At 33.7% G+C, this 19290-nt stretch overlaps 2 protein-coding genes across 12 annotated transcripts in view; one reads left to right on the forward strand and one right to left on the reverse strand.

The window, feature by feature from the left end:
• Positions 1-16205, reverse strand: part of LOC138181587 (acyl-CoA Delta-9 desaturase) — a 45815-nt gene extending 29610 nt beyond the window's left edge. The window contains exon 1 of the mRNA XM_069116534.1: positions 16066-16205. The gene's annotated coding sequence lies outside the window, so the exon portion shown is untranslated. The remainder of the gene's footprint in view (positions 1-16065) is intronic.
• LOC138181588 (acyl-CoA Delta-9 desaturase) lies at positions 3411-18802 on the forward strand. Of its 11 annotated transcripts, none has more exons than XM_069116537.1 (9): positions 4039-4265; positions 4392-5077; positions 5187-5252; positions 5339-5417; positions 12009-12418; positions 15334-15464; positions 15741-15946; positions 16055-16240; positions 16771-18802. In XM_069116537.1, the coding sequence occupies exons 5-9, from the start codon at positions 12151-12153 to the stop codon at positions 17084-17086; spliced, it is 1107 nt and encodes a 368-aa protein (XP_068972638.1). In that variant the 5' UTR covers positions 4039-4265; positions 4392-5077; positions 5187-5252; positions 5339-5417; positions 12009-12150; the 3' UTR covers positions 17087-18802. The 11 variants fall into 11 exon arrangements, with proteins under 11 accessions (XP_068972648.1, XP_068972647.1, XP_068972638.1 ...); XM_069116541.1 differs by having other exon boundaries at positions 4392-4617; XM_069116539.1 differs by having other exon boundaries at positions 4392-4613.
• Positions 18803-19290: the final 488 nt, after the last annotated feature.

Genomic DNA, 19290 nt, shown 5'->3' on the forward strand with positions numbered 1-19290 from the left:
CTCTTTTAAGTAGGTCGTTCCGGAACGGTAATCAGGATGACGACGATTTCCGATTGGAACCTCTGAGCCGGTGATTAAGATGACGTGGATTTCCGGATTCGCTGATCAGTTAACGGAATTTTTAATTTGTCAGCTGATCGCTTAAAAAATAAAAATTGTCCCGTAATTAGTTGTTATTCTGTTATTGCTGTCGTATACACAGTCGTATACTTCGGTCTCATGTAATTTTCGCGTTCTGTGACCAATGTACTCACACTCCTCCAGTTTCAAGGATATACAACTTCCCACGTGAGCAGGATATTTTATAGAGACCTGGTGTCTCTAGTTATTGGAGTAGGTTCTTCAGCCCGTGGAGCTGATTATTTGTGATATCTTAATATGTATAAAGAAAACTGTTTTCATATCGTACTTGTGGGAGATTCTTTCGATGAGATCTGTTGCATCCTCAACAGAACAGTGTGGAAAGAAAACAGTGAGACATCTTGCGAATTTGTATTCTCTGAAGATTTCTCTCAGATAAGTCTATCGATAATACGGTTGATTCTGTTGAGGTCGAAGTCATTTTGGATTAAATTTGTCTTGGATCTTAATGTGAAGCAGATACTGCTGTTTAATAGTTTATATGTAATTCTAACGTTTACCGCTCTAGACCGTGGAGGTTCATGGTGAAAACAGAGATAACAAAACGTCTATTATCTCATGAACGATTGTATCTCAGAGAATGCGATACGAAGTTGAACGAGGTGAGCAGATCTGTCCTTTATCTGATCGATGATGAAAAGTTTCTCTCTTGCTATGGTTACATTTACATTCGAATTTCCAAATTCAGTTATTTTAGTTTATGTATCTTTACACATTTATGGACGTAATTAAGGAAATGAAACCTAGGTAAGGATTTCATGAATTCAATCAATATCAATGTAGTAAATTTTTGAGAATTTTTTATACCAATTCGTCCACGAATAAATTTTTTACGATTTTGAAATTTCTTAAGACTATAGTTAAACGATTCAACTGTTATGCTAAGTCGCTAATTGTAAGGTTGTAATTGAACGGTTGTAAAATAGAATGATATTGCACATTTAAAATAGGATGGTAATACATAACGATAAAACGACTATTGACATTTGTACTCTAGACGGAAACAATAAACAATCTTCTTATTCAATATTATATCCGTGATTCATTTTGTTGTAGGATTATTCGTACTTATTATCTTGATAACTCGTTACTTGATAAGAAATCAAAGAATCAGTTCCCTTAGTGGTTCTGTAATAATTTTACGTTACGATTGCACGCAACGTAACAATGATAACAGCCTTCGTCGTCTCTTTCTGTTAAATAACTATAATAACTTAATTCCGGATGTTTATGCATACATAGCGAACTGAAATACGCTAAAACGTACAAAATAGACATAATACTTAAAGATACGCAAAGTAGAGTAGCGGTCATAACATTTGAAGAATAAAACCAATTTCTAGTTACGTGTCATTTCTTTACTTACGTTCATTAAAATATGAATTTGCATAAACCGCAAAAAGAATTATAATTTGCTTTCAACGCATTATATTTAGATTCTTGAAGCTGAGACAGATCTGAATCGAGATCGATACCGATTACGAACTAGCTACCTGTTATTAGAAACTTTAATCTCTTAATTATTTGACACGACAGAAAAATGATGTATTCCCATTATCATCAGATGTTTTAAATCAATATTTAACGATATTCCGAGTAATCAGATTGAAGGTATTATTAACGAAGATAATGAATTCGTCGAAATAATCTTTCAAATAAATAAAATAAAAATGAAATTGACAGATTTGCTCAATGTTCTCAAAATTGTATAATATCGATGATCAGGCATAGGATTATTAATGAAGATACGAATTTGAAATAAGTTTCGAAATGTCTACTAATAATAACGAAGAATAAGATTGATATAAGATATTCAAAACATTCTTACATTTGTTTGAACGCGACCTTTGAATTCAAACTAGTATAATAGGCTTGCAAGGTTGATTCTTGTGTAACTGCTGCTACAGACTGACGTATAATCTTAAAAAATAAGCATCTGACATCACGGAATTAAAAACGCTATTTTATACATGAATCAGACTTATAGATCAGTTTTTGTGTAAACTCAGATTTTGTGTAAACAAAATATTTAAAAGTGATAAAAATCAAGTTATATTATTACAGTGACATAGAAATAAATATTTTGCAAATTTTTCTAATAAAATACAACGATATCTTTCCAATAAATCTTCCGCGAATAATAATAAAGATAAATGCTTTGTTTTTTTCGTCCTTGCACTAACAAAGAGGATGTTCGCACGAAATGCATGAACAATTATGAAATCGACGTTACTTTTTGCTGCCTCATTATATTGTCAATTATCAAAGAACATACTGAGAAACGTTACTAGTCGCTTAGCATTGTAGCAAATGTAGCATTTTACACGTCTCTATCTCTAATTATCTTTAAATTTTATCACATCACTGATCTCCAGATCTTCCTGAGATTTTTCGTTTTATGATGGCTCAGAGTATAATGAATATTGTTCAATGAAAAAGAAATTACCCGAGAACTTTGCTGTTAGAATTACCACTAGTTGATGATTTGAATTCGCAAAGAAATAAATAGAATTTTGTAAATTAAAATTAATTGGAACTTTCTGAAAGTTCCTTGATTTTAGGATCAGAACATACGATTAATATTTCATTTTTCAGAAACGGTTAACGTCGATGAAATTGATCAATTCGTCTGCCGTATAAAATCTTCTCTCGAGTTGCGGACCGATCGCATCACACAAAGGATTAATTTGCATCCTGTATTTATGTTACGTTTTTGGACATATTGTGAAAATTCGTGGCAGAATTATACCTTCCCTCTCTACAAAATATCGTGTGAAATTCAACGAAGAATTACGACAATCAACGACTATTTAATCGAGGAGAGAGATTTCAATTTCACCGAAGGACCCTATGTTACGTTGACTATGTTATATAAAAATAAAAACACATACCGTGGAAACTCTTCATCGTCAAGCTCTATAATTATTTCTAAAGAGGTATTGCGTATATCTCTTACATCTGTCATCATCCGCGAAGGATTCAAGGAAATTTTTTATAAAATAACATTCGTACATTAAAAAACATACATAATTTTCTATTCACAAAACAAGCATATGTATATTATACAAAAATTTAAATATCAGTTTTCACGTATTCATTGAATCCTGAGACATATTTATAAAGTTTTTACTAAAAGTTTTTCGCGTGATGCGTACCCATTTATAAAAACATAGCTAATTATTATTTATTAGCAAATAACGTATTGTGTAACACAAGGAACCAGATCTAACCAAAGATTCCCATGCTTCGTGCCGATCCGTGTCTAGTCGGCGTGTTTCGTGGCGGCGTGAGTACACGCGCACGGAACGAGCGAGTTTGTTACTCGAGGCGCGCGAGTTTGCGATCAGGACAGTGTTTATTCCACGCGGATCGCGGAACGAAGCATGGAACCGGCTACAAATAACACGAAGGGACAGGTGTCACACTGTAATCCATTTCTACCACATATCTAAATACTTTCATCCAATCGACATTCGAAATTCTTCGAAAAAGTTCTCCTCCTTATTTCGAAGAATCTTCGTCGCTATCAGATATCGTTCCAACTGATACGATGTCGCGATCGTAAAACCCCAATTTCCAGAATTTCCAGTTGCGAGTTATCATGATCCAATTGATTGACTTGAAAGAGCCGCGAAACACCTGAAGAGAACACCTGTGTTAAATTCTACGTATCCGTGGTGATAGTAGTCGCGTCATCGCAGGTGTTTCAATTCGGTTCTAATCAGATGCTTAGAGAAATCTGCGTTCCGAAAGTTTCTTGGAGTTTTCAAGGTGAAAAAGTACAAAATTGTGTCGAAGAAGCCGATATTATGAATCATAAGCGATCAGATAATCTTATTAAATGGTGATTTAATGTGAACTGATAAATGCTATGAAATGCTTCTCTGGCGCTAAGGCGTGTTTAATGGAGATTTGGGAAAACCATGTTTAAGAGTCAAGCATGTTATTATAGTGAGTGATAGATCAGATAATCATTGAAATAGTGATACAACACGATATGATAAATATGACGATGAATCATTTGATCTGAAAATCAATTAAATAAAGAAACCTACTACGGATATATAATGCGAATTTTGATGGATTTTGCATGTGGGTGTTCAACAGAGAATTATATTGGAAAGGTAAGTGTACTGTAAAGGCTGATCGATTAGATAATCATCGTATCGGTGATAAAATACATATAACTGGTAGCTGTCAACGATATGCACGTGTTAAATTATGACTGTTCGATCACTTTTAATAAACAGAATCGAATATTAGAGGAAAAAATGATTCATAAAGTGGTGTCGTCATACAAGTGAAAGGTAAACAGGTGCAACTCATAACCATTATAATAAGTTTGTACTTTTTTCTTCGTTAAATTGATAACGAATAAAGAAAGCGTATAGAAACATAGACGAGACAACGAACCAATATCTCTTGTCGACTTCTACGTACTTCTTGAATATCTAGTTCTACCGTCGATTTACGTAAGTATATATGAGAGTTTACACACGCGTCAGTTTAATTGATCCACGCCTTGCCTTGACAATTTGTAAGAGTCAAAGCGGAATCTTTTTCTTATCTGGCTTGAGTGACCTCGAAAGTTGTTGACAAGGATTGGCCTCTTCAGACTAGTTCAGGCACGGCAAGTAGTTTAAATGTATTTAAGTACATAGCAAATAAAGCTAAATTTACACTGTATCATTGCGAATGATCACTATGAACGATTCATAAAAAAACATCGTTTTCATTCTCGTTTCATCCGCAATGATCCTTCAAAGCTAGCAATGTAAATTCAGCTTTACTTGCTACTTGGCTAAACTACTAACCGTGTTCCAACCAGCCTGCAATGTGGGATACCCTAACTGCGTCCGACGCAATCTTATTGTAGAGGAGAATTAAAGACGATCAATATTATTGTCGATATTTATGGTTCTCAACATTATCCTACGTAAGAGTCTTTCTAGACCATCGATATATATATCTGTCAATATATTGACGATACAATGTCGGAAACCTTAAATATTTTGGTAATAATATTAATCTAAACGCCCCTTTAGATCCTAATTACACGAACGATATCGCAACGCCCATCTGCGCCAATCGAATGACAATACCTCCGCGAGGTACGCATTCGATGCACGCTAATATAATAAACGACTATGCCGATACCATGGACAGCGATGTTTCTATTTTTCGAGTATATTTTTAGATCGACGTCTGGTTAGATTTGGCTTGAAGAGATACGTGAAAATATCGACGTGATCCGCTGGATCATCATCAGCTGCATAGTACGTGCACCTGTACCACGTATATATAATATGCTTGTACTCATACGTGGTTCATGTTAGATTCAGCCTTGGAGCGCGATGATGAGAATAATTATTTATAGGCGCTGGCTCCGTATGCGTTGTGGAATTCTTATTTAATCAAATAATTTTTTAGCTACGTACACTGCGCAGGAAATTAGTGTAATATGTTATTGTGCTATATAATACTACGTAAACGTCTGTTTAGAAGCATCATGTGCTTCGTTTCATTTTATCAACATTAGAACTACCCATGTTTAGTGTGTTTTAAATAAACATGAACAAATGAATGAACAAATGAGAATGAACAAATATATAGAATATATCTTTTTATCTTAAAAAAAATCAATAACAATTTTGCCAAAATTGCCAGTATCTACATATAATAGATACTTTCATAGTTTCGATAATTGTAAGTTTCAAAGTTTCAAAAGGTAACAAATTTTTCATATAACGATTACGTACATATGACAGAAAATTTTTAACAATTTTAAAGTGGAATATTCGTCTCGTGCTAATCTACCCTAATGGAAAATACGAGTTCTATGAACGGAAATAAATTTGTTACAACTTCAATGATTTAAGATAATCAAGGTTAGAAGTTATGTGCTCCTTTAAGTCAGGCATTCCAATGGAAATTGCCATAAACAGGAAACATAAATCGGTAGTGATTGATTATATCGGTAGTTCCTCGATTATGAATGAAATTCTAGCATAATCGAGGTACGATTTCATAGAACTAGTTTGATAAACGTTCAATGGATCGCAATTACGAGATTTTTTATTATAAGTTTTATCTTGTCCTATTTGAGGATTCGCAGAAACAGTATGCTCCTTTGGCTGAACTGAATTTGCTCAAGTTCGATCACACGATTGATCAATATTTTATTAAAGTACAAAGCTACCATTTTTTTCAATTATGTAATCGTAAATGCTAACGTACACTTAAGAAGCGAGACCGAAGGCAAAAAGTCCAGCTCGCCATTCGTTTACAAAACGTTAAATAGGAATTCAGATCGATGATTGGTCTTATGTGGTCGCGTCTTAAATACAGCGCGTGTATCCATCTTACACTTGTATGTTCAAATGATTCATCACTATATCAGATAGCCTTAAGAGACTCGTTAACAAGTCTTTATAGATACAAAGAGTATACGTTATTACTCGTAAGTGGCGTAATATCGGGTGCGAACACCTATTCATTTTCGATTATGAGACCTGCGATTAGTTAAAGATCACTGCAAACTTTGACCTCAGTCTTTTTTATTTCATTTTCTGTTTTTTCTGCGATAGAGCGTAAATTTAAAAACAACGAAGATCAATGAAATATAAAAAGTGTTCAATGAAACTATTAAAGTTTACGAACGATATTATTTCGATTGTCATCGATTGATCGTTTCACATCAACTTCAATAGAGAATCACGACCTACCAAAGGGAAGAACGATTCGGCCGTGAACTATGAATTCTCAACAATAAATTCCGATTAAAGATTATATCGTCGTAAATGGAAGGCGAGCCACGACACAGAAATTGTGTCCCACATTTGTAAAAACACATAGTTATTAGTCTCGTGCGTCACTAATCGATCTTGATGTATTCATTCACGTACTGCCTTGTATAAACGTATCGTCGATAATCTATTTCCCTTCTTTATGCTTCTTATTTGTCCTTAAATGTCGTTTAAAATAGGCTTGTAAGCGGATAATGCGTAATATCGAAAGCTGATCGATTGTTTTTCGCTTCGTTACGATAAAAGGTAGAAGAATTGCAAAATGAAATTTTTTAGATCGTTGCAAATTTATGAATCACGGAATTTTCTTTCTCATATACACGAAAGTCTTTACTACTAACAACCATAAAACTATGTCCAGTATCGAAAATATGGAAAATTATTCGAGAGAATATTACAAATTAGAAATTAGAAGTTATTAGGCATTTCATAAGTGACAAGTGTCGCAAGTAAAATAACAAAAATTGTAAAGAAAATATCTACCACTTATTATGTGTAACTTGTTGATTCCTTAATATCAGTGATATTAGTTGATAAATTATTGCGCAACAAGACTCTGAAAATAATCTTTTTGCAGTTTCGTGATGTCAAGTGCTTCACGCCTTTTTACGAGTTTCTAAATTGTCTCTTCTAAACGGTGTCTTTTTCCATTAAGACGCCCACCCTCCCGCGGCGACGAACAAGGAAAATCGTTCCTGTCGTTCGTATTCCGGCTATTTCTCGATCAAATACGATCGCTATTGTGTTTATCTATCTACATCGATTGCAACATTTGCCTTAGATTCTTCTTTTTCCCCATTCGTTACATGCTGTGACTCTTTACATTAGCTAATTACCAACGTTTGCCGTGTTGCGTTTTAATTAATCATCATTTACCAAAGGACATGGCTATATCGAATGTTTAATAAAAGAAAAATAATGGACGGAGCTCCAACCGTGTACTCGACGTAATTATTCTTAATCAAGTTTCTTATTACGCGCACGGTCGTTTTACGATGATTAAATTCAATTTTAGATTGTATTAGATCTTACTGGATATTTACACGTGTCTCTTTGAGAGCCGATAAATCGAAAATAAATCTAAAAAAAGAAATTAATAACAAAGTCAGGATGAAATGTTTGCAGAGAAGATTGACACTATGGTGAAAATTCTAAAACGCAATTGATATGTAAAACGTGTATATATTTGATCAGGAAATTAATGCATGGTTCTTTATGAAATATTCTCGGGGTGCAAAATTTCGATGCTAGTTCTTGGAAAAAAATACTATTTGCACGTTGATAGTATATTATGGCTTGCTTGATAAATGTGAAAAGAAACGTTTATTACAAATTGATATAACATTGGCCAGAAATAACTCGGCGCTGAGTGTACACGTTAATTTCGAATACATTTTTTAACTAAATGAATGAGACAAATTTGTCAATAGAAAACTGAGATTCAATGTTTCAATTCTATTACATGGTTCAATCAAATTCAACATCAAATTCCATAAGAAACACTACATAAAGTTCATCGCTTTGGCATGTTTATCACTCCGACAGATTTGGCTACAGTTAGAAGTCTGTACTTTTTTACGAGATCGACGTGCAAGACCTTGTGAATTTTCTAAGTACCGCCATTTATCGTCCATGATTCCTCAATGTCATTATTATAACTATTTGCATCGTACCTGTGAAGAACAATACTTCGTCGACGTCGACGTATAAAATATGGCGAAAATTTTCCAAGTCACGCGGTATAAACAGTCTATTACCGAAGCAAATTTCCGTCGTAACTTTCTACGCTAAAATCCTGGTGGCCCCAACTTTGTAAACCTCTGCCTGGTGTCTTTGAAGTAAACGATGCAGAGCTGTGTCAATCTCTGTTCGAAAATAGTTTCTGGAAGTATTCTGTTCTAAATAATTCATTCGTACGATTTTGTATAATTCATTGCATGAAATTCATATTGAGGCTTCTATAAGTTAAAGATAAATTTTACATGTTGCTCTTAATATTCTGAATGCCTGTTACACATTTCTCTGAATATCTTCGTTGAAATCGATATAATAATACGGATAATATTTAGATCGTTAAATACTACGGCCATTGTATCATCACGTCACGCAAGAAAATATTTTTCAGAATCGACGACTGTATTTGAGCCGTATTTGTCCTAGTATTTATGCTTCTTTTATGCTTCTTTCAACATCTCAGAAGTATACAATGCTATGTACAAAAAGGCGTAGAGCAATGGGCAGAGGGTGGCGAAAGCGTTTGCACCATCTACCAGTCGACGGGAGCTCTTGCATTTTGCAACAGGGTCGAACCTTTCCGAAACGGCAAACGTACCGTATCGATTTGCAGTCGGACATTAACCGAGCGTATTAGCAAAGCAAGTTTTGCATTTCCTATGTACAAAAGCTCCAAAGAGTATGTTCTTCGTCATGGAAATGTGGCCAAACGTTTTTGGCCGAAGTCTGACACAGTAGTTTTACACTTATTTACGAGTCGTCTACATATAGGCGGCACGTATTGTCCAATCAAGGGGTCGTTAACGAGATTCGTAAATACCGTTTCGATTCGTAACGTAATTTTCCGTGAACATCTGATCGAGTTCCGAGAACGAACTGGACGCGCTGATTGAAAAATAACGAAGCATATACAAGGGGTTATAACTCATTTCGTAAGGACCGTGATAAAAATAACTATTTACCAGATTATATAAATATCTTGTATTAGAAGAGTGGGAAAGTCGAAAATTGTGAAAAAGAAAGTATATTGATATTGTTGAATGTTATGTGAATAATATCCATGATCCACATAATCGAAAACCGAACAGAGAATAATATCTTCCCTGAATATCAATTCTGCTTTAGAAAATTTGACTATCTTCTTAATTAAAATATTCCTAATTAATTATTCCAACGGAATGCTTTCTCTTCGTTTTACTGTGCATCTTTTTCTAACGCATCAACATAAAAACGAGCAACATCACCTATAGCAAAGGAATATTACCTCCACCCCCTAGTGTTCAAGATACGTGGCGCCAGTCGAATCGTTCCTGTATCCGTTTCCTTTATTGAGTGTTTATCAACGTTCGTAACTACGTCAACTTTTACGAGAATCACGATACGTTTAAGTAAGAACACGAATATGAAATTCGTATACTCGGAAAGACTGGCGCCAGTCACATTATCCTCCGCTATTTTTCGTCTTTCTAATAGAACGTTTTTCGATAGCATTCCTTCCTTTCGTCCCTTTAATATTCTTCGTGGTACACAATATAAAAAAAAGTTGAAGCAAAACCAAAGCATTTGGTGAAAAATTTATGTTTTAGGCATGAACCAATCGTCTCTGAAATGACTTTGAGTTTTTAGTTTATTGGTATAATACAACACGGTGGAGAATTTTGGGATTTGTAGAAGAAATGATTACGCACGTATTAAGAAGAAAAATTATTTGCGACAATTGCAACAAAATTTCTATAGTTAAGACTTAAATATTTAGAAATGAAACAAATTAAAAGTTAAATATTTTTCATAATTTTTCGTTACGATATTTAATCGTTATTTGACGATTCGAACAAGAAGCATTTTATTTAATTTAATTTAAATTGATTTTCGGCATTATTATTTGTGATTCTAAGTTATTTCTAGTTCAATGTGTCATTGTAGAAGTGTCGAAATATTTCGTTTGCTTGTCCTTCATTTTCAAGACTAATGCGTGACCCGATTATCCATCTATATTTTATCTAGTAAATAATAGATTTTAGCCAATACATTTGTAAAGGACAGGAAGCTTGAACCTTGCTGTCACGTTTAGGGAGAATATTACCAATAACCTATCATAACATAGAGCAATTCTTCGAACCAGGTGTAGATATCATCGGAAAGCACAAATTGCTATAAACGTACACCACTTAAAACATTGTCAGTATATACATCACATGTAACGGCGTTTCTATTGCAAAAATTATTATCTATTAAAACGATAAGTGACGATTTAATTCGAGCTAGGAACTTATTTGAAAATTCATCTTCTTGAATATCTAGAAACTTTAGTAATCTTACAAATTGCAATAAAAAAGCTCAGTGTTGTAATTTTCCAACTTTGCTTTTTTGTTCTTTCTCAATGTAATTTCTTGTTCTACAAAATACCTATAAAGGTCGTCAATGAACTTTCTGCAGATCGTCGGAACTGATACGTAAACTAAACTAAAAGAATACTCACAAAATACAAGGATACAATCACGTGCGATGGTAATGAGTATCTGAAAATAAATTATTTTATCAACGCATGTAGTGATACCACACATGGCAATATCTACGATCGATAGAGTTTATCGTTTAGCATTCAGTCGGGCTGTATCACTCAGTCTTTCTCAACCATTGGTTGCGTATAGTGATATCCTTCAGTGATTGAACGATTCATAGGTATTCACTTATTGTAGAACCGGCCTACACAGATCGCATAGCCGGAAGAAACATTGTACGTTGTTTCATGTGTAACATTGTTTCTACAATTTATTAGATAAAAAAAGGGAAGAAATTTATCATTGATAAACTATCGCGGTTGTTTAACACATTTCCTAAATAATATATAGCTTATAGCAAAGGAAGTAACACAAATTGCGGAATTTTATTCAAAGACACGTGATTATAATTCGAATAAAGTTCCCAAAAGGAAAGTCTATCATTGGCAAATACGCGACCTGTTTGGTTTAATAAACTTCCCAATAATCTAATACTGAACTAATATATAATATATGAAAAGACGGAATGTAAATTATGAAATTTTCTTAAAAGACGTATGAAGTATATTTCTTATTAATTAAACTTCCAGAATGATGGTTGAAAGCCGAAGGAAGCCGATCGTTCATAACAGCTATCAATAACTTTTCGGTGTAACGCGACATTAATTCTTAACGAATGACTAAGTCAAATGAAACATCACGAGAGAATTGCTCTTCTTGAAGGACATATACTTTACATTCAAATTATATTTCCATTAAGCTTCGATTGCACAATAACTATAGGATAAAAAGTTGAAAATAATCGCTTCACCTATTGTTGTTACAGGAAATATTTTTCGTCCACCCAACTGATATCACCACCTTCGAAAGAAGCTACGATGCAAGAAGTAAATTTGAATAACATCTGAATATCTTCCTCCTCCATTGAATTACAATTTTCTGACGAATTCGTGAAAAGTGAAATAAAAATGTCTCCGAGCAAGGATCGAGTTCCAGCCACCGCGTGCGAAGTGTCGCAGTTGAAAGATGAATATAAGGAAAACGATTCGAAGAATCGTAAGTTGGCTGAAACAGACGACTATTTGGCGGTTGACGAAACTTATCGTAGCAGTAAAGCGGAATATGTTCCTCGTATCACGTGGCCGGATTTGATCGCGTTAATTTTCGTTCACGTAGGCTGCATTTACGGATTGTACCTTATCTTCACCGAAGCCAAGCTTCTTACCACGTTATGGGGTAAGTGTAATCTAAACTATGTTTGTTCGTGGTTATTATTATCGATGAGGGAATATTCCGTATCTTTCACACTGTCGTATTCAACGATACACCGTGTGCATACAATTACTCACGAACATCTTCGCTTACCATATGAGAAAAGTCATTGTTGTTCAAATGACATGCTAGAAAATTTGACTACCAAGTTATTGCACTCTGTATTAATTAATATGACTAAGAACCGTTATATCACTGCTTTGCGTGTAAAAAAATTGACGATGTACCTGTGTAACGATATGTGGTCGTTGTACGACGTTCTAATGTGCTTCGTTTAGATGAAATTGATTTTCGAAGAAACCTTTTATAGAATGTACGAAGACTTTTGTGGGCGACTGCATATTGTATACGATCGATGACGCACTGTATGAATCCAGGAAAGAAATTGATTTTTTTATAACCTAGAAAGCTGCTGGAAGGGTAATATTTATTTTTCGTCAATCAAGAGTAAAAAAAATATCCTTGAGCATGAAATTGCTAGATCGCAGGACAGATTGTATAATAACAAAAAATAAGTATATCGTATAAAAGATAGATAATAGAAATAAATATATAGCGGAAAATAAAAATTAAGTTTAATCGAACTAAAATTCAAATGCAAAAGTAATCCACAATGTAAGAATCGTTTTACAATACTCTACATTGAAGATGATATAGTATCAGCACGGTAGATTGTATGACATAACAGAAGATTAAATTAAAGAATAAAACAGTAGTAGCGATGTAATCACACCTACTCTTCTCAATACTTCAATATTACTTTTTCATCACTCTCATTCAAGATAGATCATATTTCTTCAGATATTCAGATATTCAGATAATTCGTTTATCAAGTCGATAAAACATTGAAATTTTAATGTCTGTCTGATTCATCGGTTATTATTTATTATTATTCAGCGTTCTCAATGATTAATATACATATGCATACGTATTGTGCTCATAGGTCAGAATCTGAAATCAATACTGTATTGTGCTATCATATGTTACGTATCATACTGAAAAATAGTTAACTGGGCTGCGAAAATTCTACGAAGTACTCAACAATCAGATTAAGCATCGATCGCGGAGGTTCATGGAAGGGGATATGTAAATATATATTGTTGGTCATCGATGATTCTAATTCCGATCCTACAATATTCTTGTCAAAGTTGTATTAACAATTAATATAAAATCGAAAAATAAAATATCGAAGGAATAAAAGGGGAAAATTCGAGGTATAAGAAAAACTTCGATAAAACTGCTATTTAAAGAACTCTCCTCCAGTGACCTTGACCATCACATACGTTATCAGGATTATACTCCTGAGTAAGGGCGACAAAGATTAAACTGACTCAAATCTAATAGGAATCGGAACAAAACGGTAAATGTGAGAACAATTGTATACAACACGTATGTACCACGTGCTGACTCCTTAAATGTGCACCTAGTGTCAAAAACGTACGTTCTACTTATAAAAGTTATTTTGTTAATAACTTTTTAAGTCGAAGTTAAGATCGCCGGAGGTGGGTCTTCTAAACAACGGTTTTGTAAAAATTTCTCCAATAATATCTTGCTTCTAAATAATATCCTTGTTCTTTACTCACGCTTATAAATTCTACTAACATTTTAACGTACTTTCATTATGATTAGGAACGATAGAAAGCGACATGTAGTTCATTAGATGAAACTCTTGTGTCTCGATCATTACATAATGCATTTCAGAAACGAGAGCCACGACGGAAGTGCGTTGCGTGCTGACTTCGGAACGGTTCTGCTGCAAAAATTCGAACCGACGACAGAAATAAACCGAGGCCATTTTCTGATTATTATTAATCTATGACACTGTTCTTGGCCTCGCAAATTACGTGGACTTCGTCATCGATGCTCGACAAGCCGAACTAATTCTCGACCATAACACGAATAACTCTGACGTACAGTGCAAAATACGATAAAATAAAGCGTTTATAGAAATTTTTGTTGAAATCCACGATACAATCTTTAAATAATTATTTTCATTAAGAAACAGAAATTTACAAAATTTTCGTTTCGTTTCGTTTCGAGAAATAGAAATTAAAAAATTCTTTCGTCCATTTAAACTGTTATATCTTTACAACACTAGGATCGTGGATGTAGAGCGTAATATTTAAAAATGTGGAAAACCCGAAGAAAAAAGCATGAATGAGAGTACAGAAGCAAATCGTTCTCGAGTTTAATCACCTTCTAATATTAGAATCGGAACATTCCTCTTGATTTTGGTTAACCGCGCGTGTGGAACGCACAAATCCTCGAATATTTGGTGATGATTCACGCGATAATCAAAACAGGCAGGAAGATGAATGAAAGCGGGAATATGAACGAACTGGAAACAATCCGATTGCGTGGAGTTAGAAATACGCAAATTTAATCCGTTTCTCATGCTTCCGAAACATTATGTAAGGCTGTTGTAACGAACAACTGTTGATCATCGTGGAATATTTTCTCGAATTTGCAAACTACATCGTAAATAAGTTTGATGGATCGAATGATTTATATGAACGAGAATTAGTCGGCATTAAATTAAATTTTAGAATTTTTCTTAGAATTGGAGAGGATAAAGGAGATTGAGAAAACTAAAGGTGTAATTAATGGTATCAAATTTGATAATCGGTACGATAATACAAATTTCAAACATTGAAGACAGAGATAAATTTTTGTCTTATCATTCGGAGGATTTCACATTACTGCTTAGATGATTAAATTAAATATATTGCATAATATAAATATGTCTGTACTGTGAATACATTGTATGTGATCAAGTTCAGATTATAAATATGTCTGATGCGAGAGTAGAACTAGAAATACACTTGTTACGTTGGACTCAGAAGCCAGAGCTATGAATATTATGATGCGTTTTGTTGCAGCGTTCGTGGTTATATACACTTCCGGATTCGGTATAACCGCGGGGGCTCACAGGTTGTGGTCCCACAGGGCGTATAAAGCGAAATGGCCTCTTCGATTCTTACTAATATTACTATTCACCATAACTGGACAAGTTCGTAATTTTTTCTTCATTCCAATTTTTATGAGTTTTTATAAAATTATCTTCTGATAATTAACTGGTTCTTTAGAAATGAATCTTCAATAACCAATCACTAAAAGATTAATTTTCTGCGACCAAAATAAATATCTAAGAAATTAATTTCCGATAGCTAAATTATTCTAACGAATTTCTAGAAAAAATTCGAACGTCGAAATATAATTATTCCTTCTTAATTTCCCTAAATATTCAACAATTTCTAAACAATTTACAAACACTTTTCATCTACAGAAACACGTATACGCGTGGGCGTTGGACCACAGGGTACATCATAAATACAGTGAAACCGATGCGGATCCCCACAACGCGAAAAGGGGTTTCTTCTTCGCCCACGTGGGCTGGCTTTTCACAACACCTCATCCTGATGTTGTCGCAAAACGAAAAGCAGTGGACATGAGCGACTTGGAAGCTGATCCACTTGTCATGTGGCAAAAAAGGTAAATCCATCGAGAAAAAAAATATTGTTCGAGAATTTATGATTCTGAATTCTAGGAATTAATTTCAATAATTTGATAAGTTTCGTTGAGTGATATATTCGTTTACAGATACTACATACCTCTGTTTGCCCTTCTAACCATTGGATTTCCGGTCGGCGTGCCTTGCTACTTCTGGTCAGAATCTGTCTGGACATCTTTCTGGGTGAACTTCAACTTTCGTTTCTGCGTTACGCTCAACATAGCCTTCTTCGTGAATAGCGTGGCTCACATGTGGGGCCAACGACCTTACGATAAGTAAGCAATCAATTTTTAATAAATTCCAAATCACAAATATCTAAATTGTGTCGTTTCGAGTTACTTGAAGACAACATCACGCGCTTGCACGTGTGAAATTTCAGTTCTCCATTCATTTTAATCAGCGAGATAAATCTCTGATTAGAATCCATTTATTTAAGCGTTCATCAGAAAATAAATTTGTACAAAGATCCAAGCTTCTCCATTATCGTAAAATCAATACTTTGCACAAAATTACCTCCATCGAAGAAACTTTCTCCCACGAGATCACAAAAATTCTCCATACATTTCAGAGGGGATTCATTAATTTAATTCTGCGTCATTGTTCTAAGTCTGAAAGTAGCATTATATATTCATATGATTTTTAGTTTCAGAACTAAGTGCCCACCCTTTTGCGGTCAGATTTCTCGTTTGGTGAAACTTGCATTCTATGTATATTCTCCTTCGTCACAAAATACTTCAAATGATATTACTTCTACCGATAGAACTTTCTTCTTCATGATCAAATAAAAATTTTGCAAATTTTTCAGATACATCTCTCCAGTGGAGAACGTAGTGGTTTCGATCGCGGCTCTAGGCGAAGGTTGGCACAACTTTCATCACGTATTTCCGTGGGATTACAAGACTGGAGAACTTGGAAACTACACGTTCAACTTGACCACGGGCTTCATCGACGCTTTTGCACACATCGGTTGGGCTTACAATCGCAAATACGTGTCACCAGCGATGGTTCGGCGCAGAGCGATCAGATCTGGCGATGGCAGTCATGTTTGGGGCTATGGTGATGCCGACATTCCAATTGAGGATCTCCAGGAATTAAAACAGATGGACAGGAAGAAAGAGTGACAATGTATTTTTAATGATTACACGTCGACGTTATGTTCCTTCTATTTCCGCGAGTGTGTGAACAATTGAACGTACAGGAGTGTGTGACACGAATTATGAATCACCATGTTGTTATTTTTTCTTGTGTCGTTCGGTGAATTTTATATGTTATTGTTTTATATGTATATATATACATACATATATGTGTATGTGTGTGTATGTTATTGTTGTAAGTATTATATGTATCGAGCAGTAGCTGCTTCAGTGTGACGAAATCGATAAATGTATCAAGCGTATCAATGCATCAATGTTTCTACGGTGGTGATAGCCACTTTATGCCATTAGACGAACAATAATATTGTCAATATTTCAAGGTTCTTAACGAAAATGTGGTTTGTCAATAAATATTGACACTATATATTGATCCTTTTAGTTGGGAATCTTGAAGTATAATGTATATCGAAAGTCTGTAAACCCCCTTAGATCTTCATGCTCGATCATCTATCGCTTTACCGTCTTCCAACGGTTTCTGCTTTGTTTCTACGATTCTTGATCGCGCATTATTCTTATGATATAGACGAATTTGTGTCTCCTTTTAATTTATTCTTTCCCAGTGACATGAGAAATTCCAAAATATCGGTAATTTTAAATATTTCTAACCAAATTAATAATTTCAATATTGAATAATACATTTCCAACTATTTTCAAATACAATTAAGCGAACAAAAGAAAACTGAGAAAATTTTCGTCATTGGGGTTGGGATTTTAAAAATCCTCCCGCATTGAACGTATTAAGAAACTTGGAAGATGTCAGGTGAATTTCGTCTGTTATGATAGTTTCTTTTTGGATGTACAATCTTCACGAGACTGTTGATAGAGCAATTCACTATGTGTTCTTTGAAATAATTTGCAACTTTTCGTACTTGAAAAATTTGTAAGTCGGTCTCATAAGTTAATGAACCTATCGTTAATCGATTTTAAGTCGATTAAGACAAGCTGTCTTTCTGAGCATAATGTACAAAATAGTTTCTATTTTTAAATAAGAAATAAAATATATGCACGATGCCAATGAATGCACTTGGACTTCTTTACAGAACGTATATTTAATTTTGTTTATATTGCGATGCTTGTTACTAGAGTTCCAGTTACCATAATTAAAATAATCTAGGGATTAGTTAGAGCAAGTTTTAATACCTAAGCTTTCAACAACTATTTGTAAAAAATTCTAACGAATCTAGAAAATAAATCTAGAAAATAAATATAGAAAATTGTAAAACACAGCTGTGCGACATTAAAAATAATTAGAAAAAAATGCTAAATGATAGCAGCATGGAAATTTAAGAAAGAAATGTCCGCATATAATTGTAAATGAAGCAATTACATGTATCTTTTTAATTATTGTATTAAAGAATCGTTTGTGTGAAATTGAACAAAGGCCATATGCACATGAGGTATAAATATTCAATTTCTTTTTATTACCTTGAGAATTACTTTCTGTTCATTTTTACATACTCTAAAGAATCCGTGAATCGCACAACAGGTCAGAATACGAATGCCCCACGATATTATGAGATTGAAATGTATTCCAAGTTAATTTGAATGTAACAAAAATCTGTACTGTGTAAAATCTAATTAAACTACTGTTAGAATCGAATTAAGAGAAGAAAAGTAATGAAAATCGCAAAAATTATTATCGACCTGTAAGTAAAGGAATAAAATATTCATACCTATAAACAATTTTTACTGATTATAAATCAATAAGTTATGAAACTCTCTTCCTCGTTATATATTTCTTACTAAATTTCCATTTTAATTTCGATCTGATTAACATTTTTCCCATGCGCTTATTTCTTTGATTACAAAGAAAATTTAAATAATTTATGAGGCTTCGTGTATTATTTAGAAATTTTTCAAGAATTGTTCAAAAGTTACCCTTGCAGTTGTATTCTAAATTAATATTGATATTTTCACACGTCCTTAGATATTTTGATAAAGACGAATAATTAATGTAATCTGGTGATTCAGTTTATGAACAACACAGCGCAATAAGTGGCAATAATGAAATTAAAATATAATAATTATAAAATAAATATAATAAATATAATAATTAATATAATTAATGAAATGTTCTCAGATTTGCACATATCTTAAAAATTGTTTAATCTTCTAACTGAAAAGTTTCTTGATACAAAAATTTTGGACAACGCAATGCAGCCCTTTTAATT

The sequence above is a fragment of the Bombus flavifrons genome, chromosome 7, assembly GCF_040668555.2.
Source record: "Bombus flavifrons isolate JBK064 chromosome 7, iyBomFlav1_principal, whole genome shotgun sequence".
NCBI lineage: Eukaryota > Metazoa > Arthropoda > Insecta > Hymenoptera > Apidae > Bombus > Bombus flavifrons.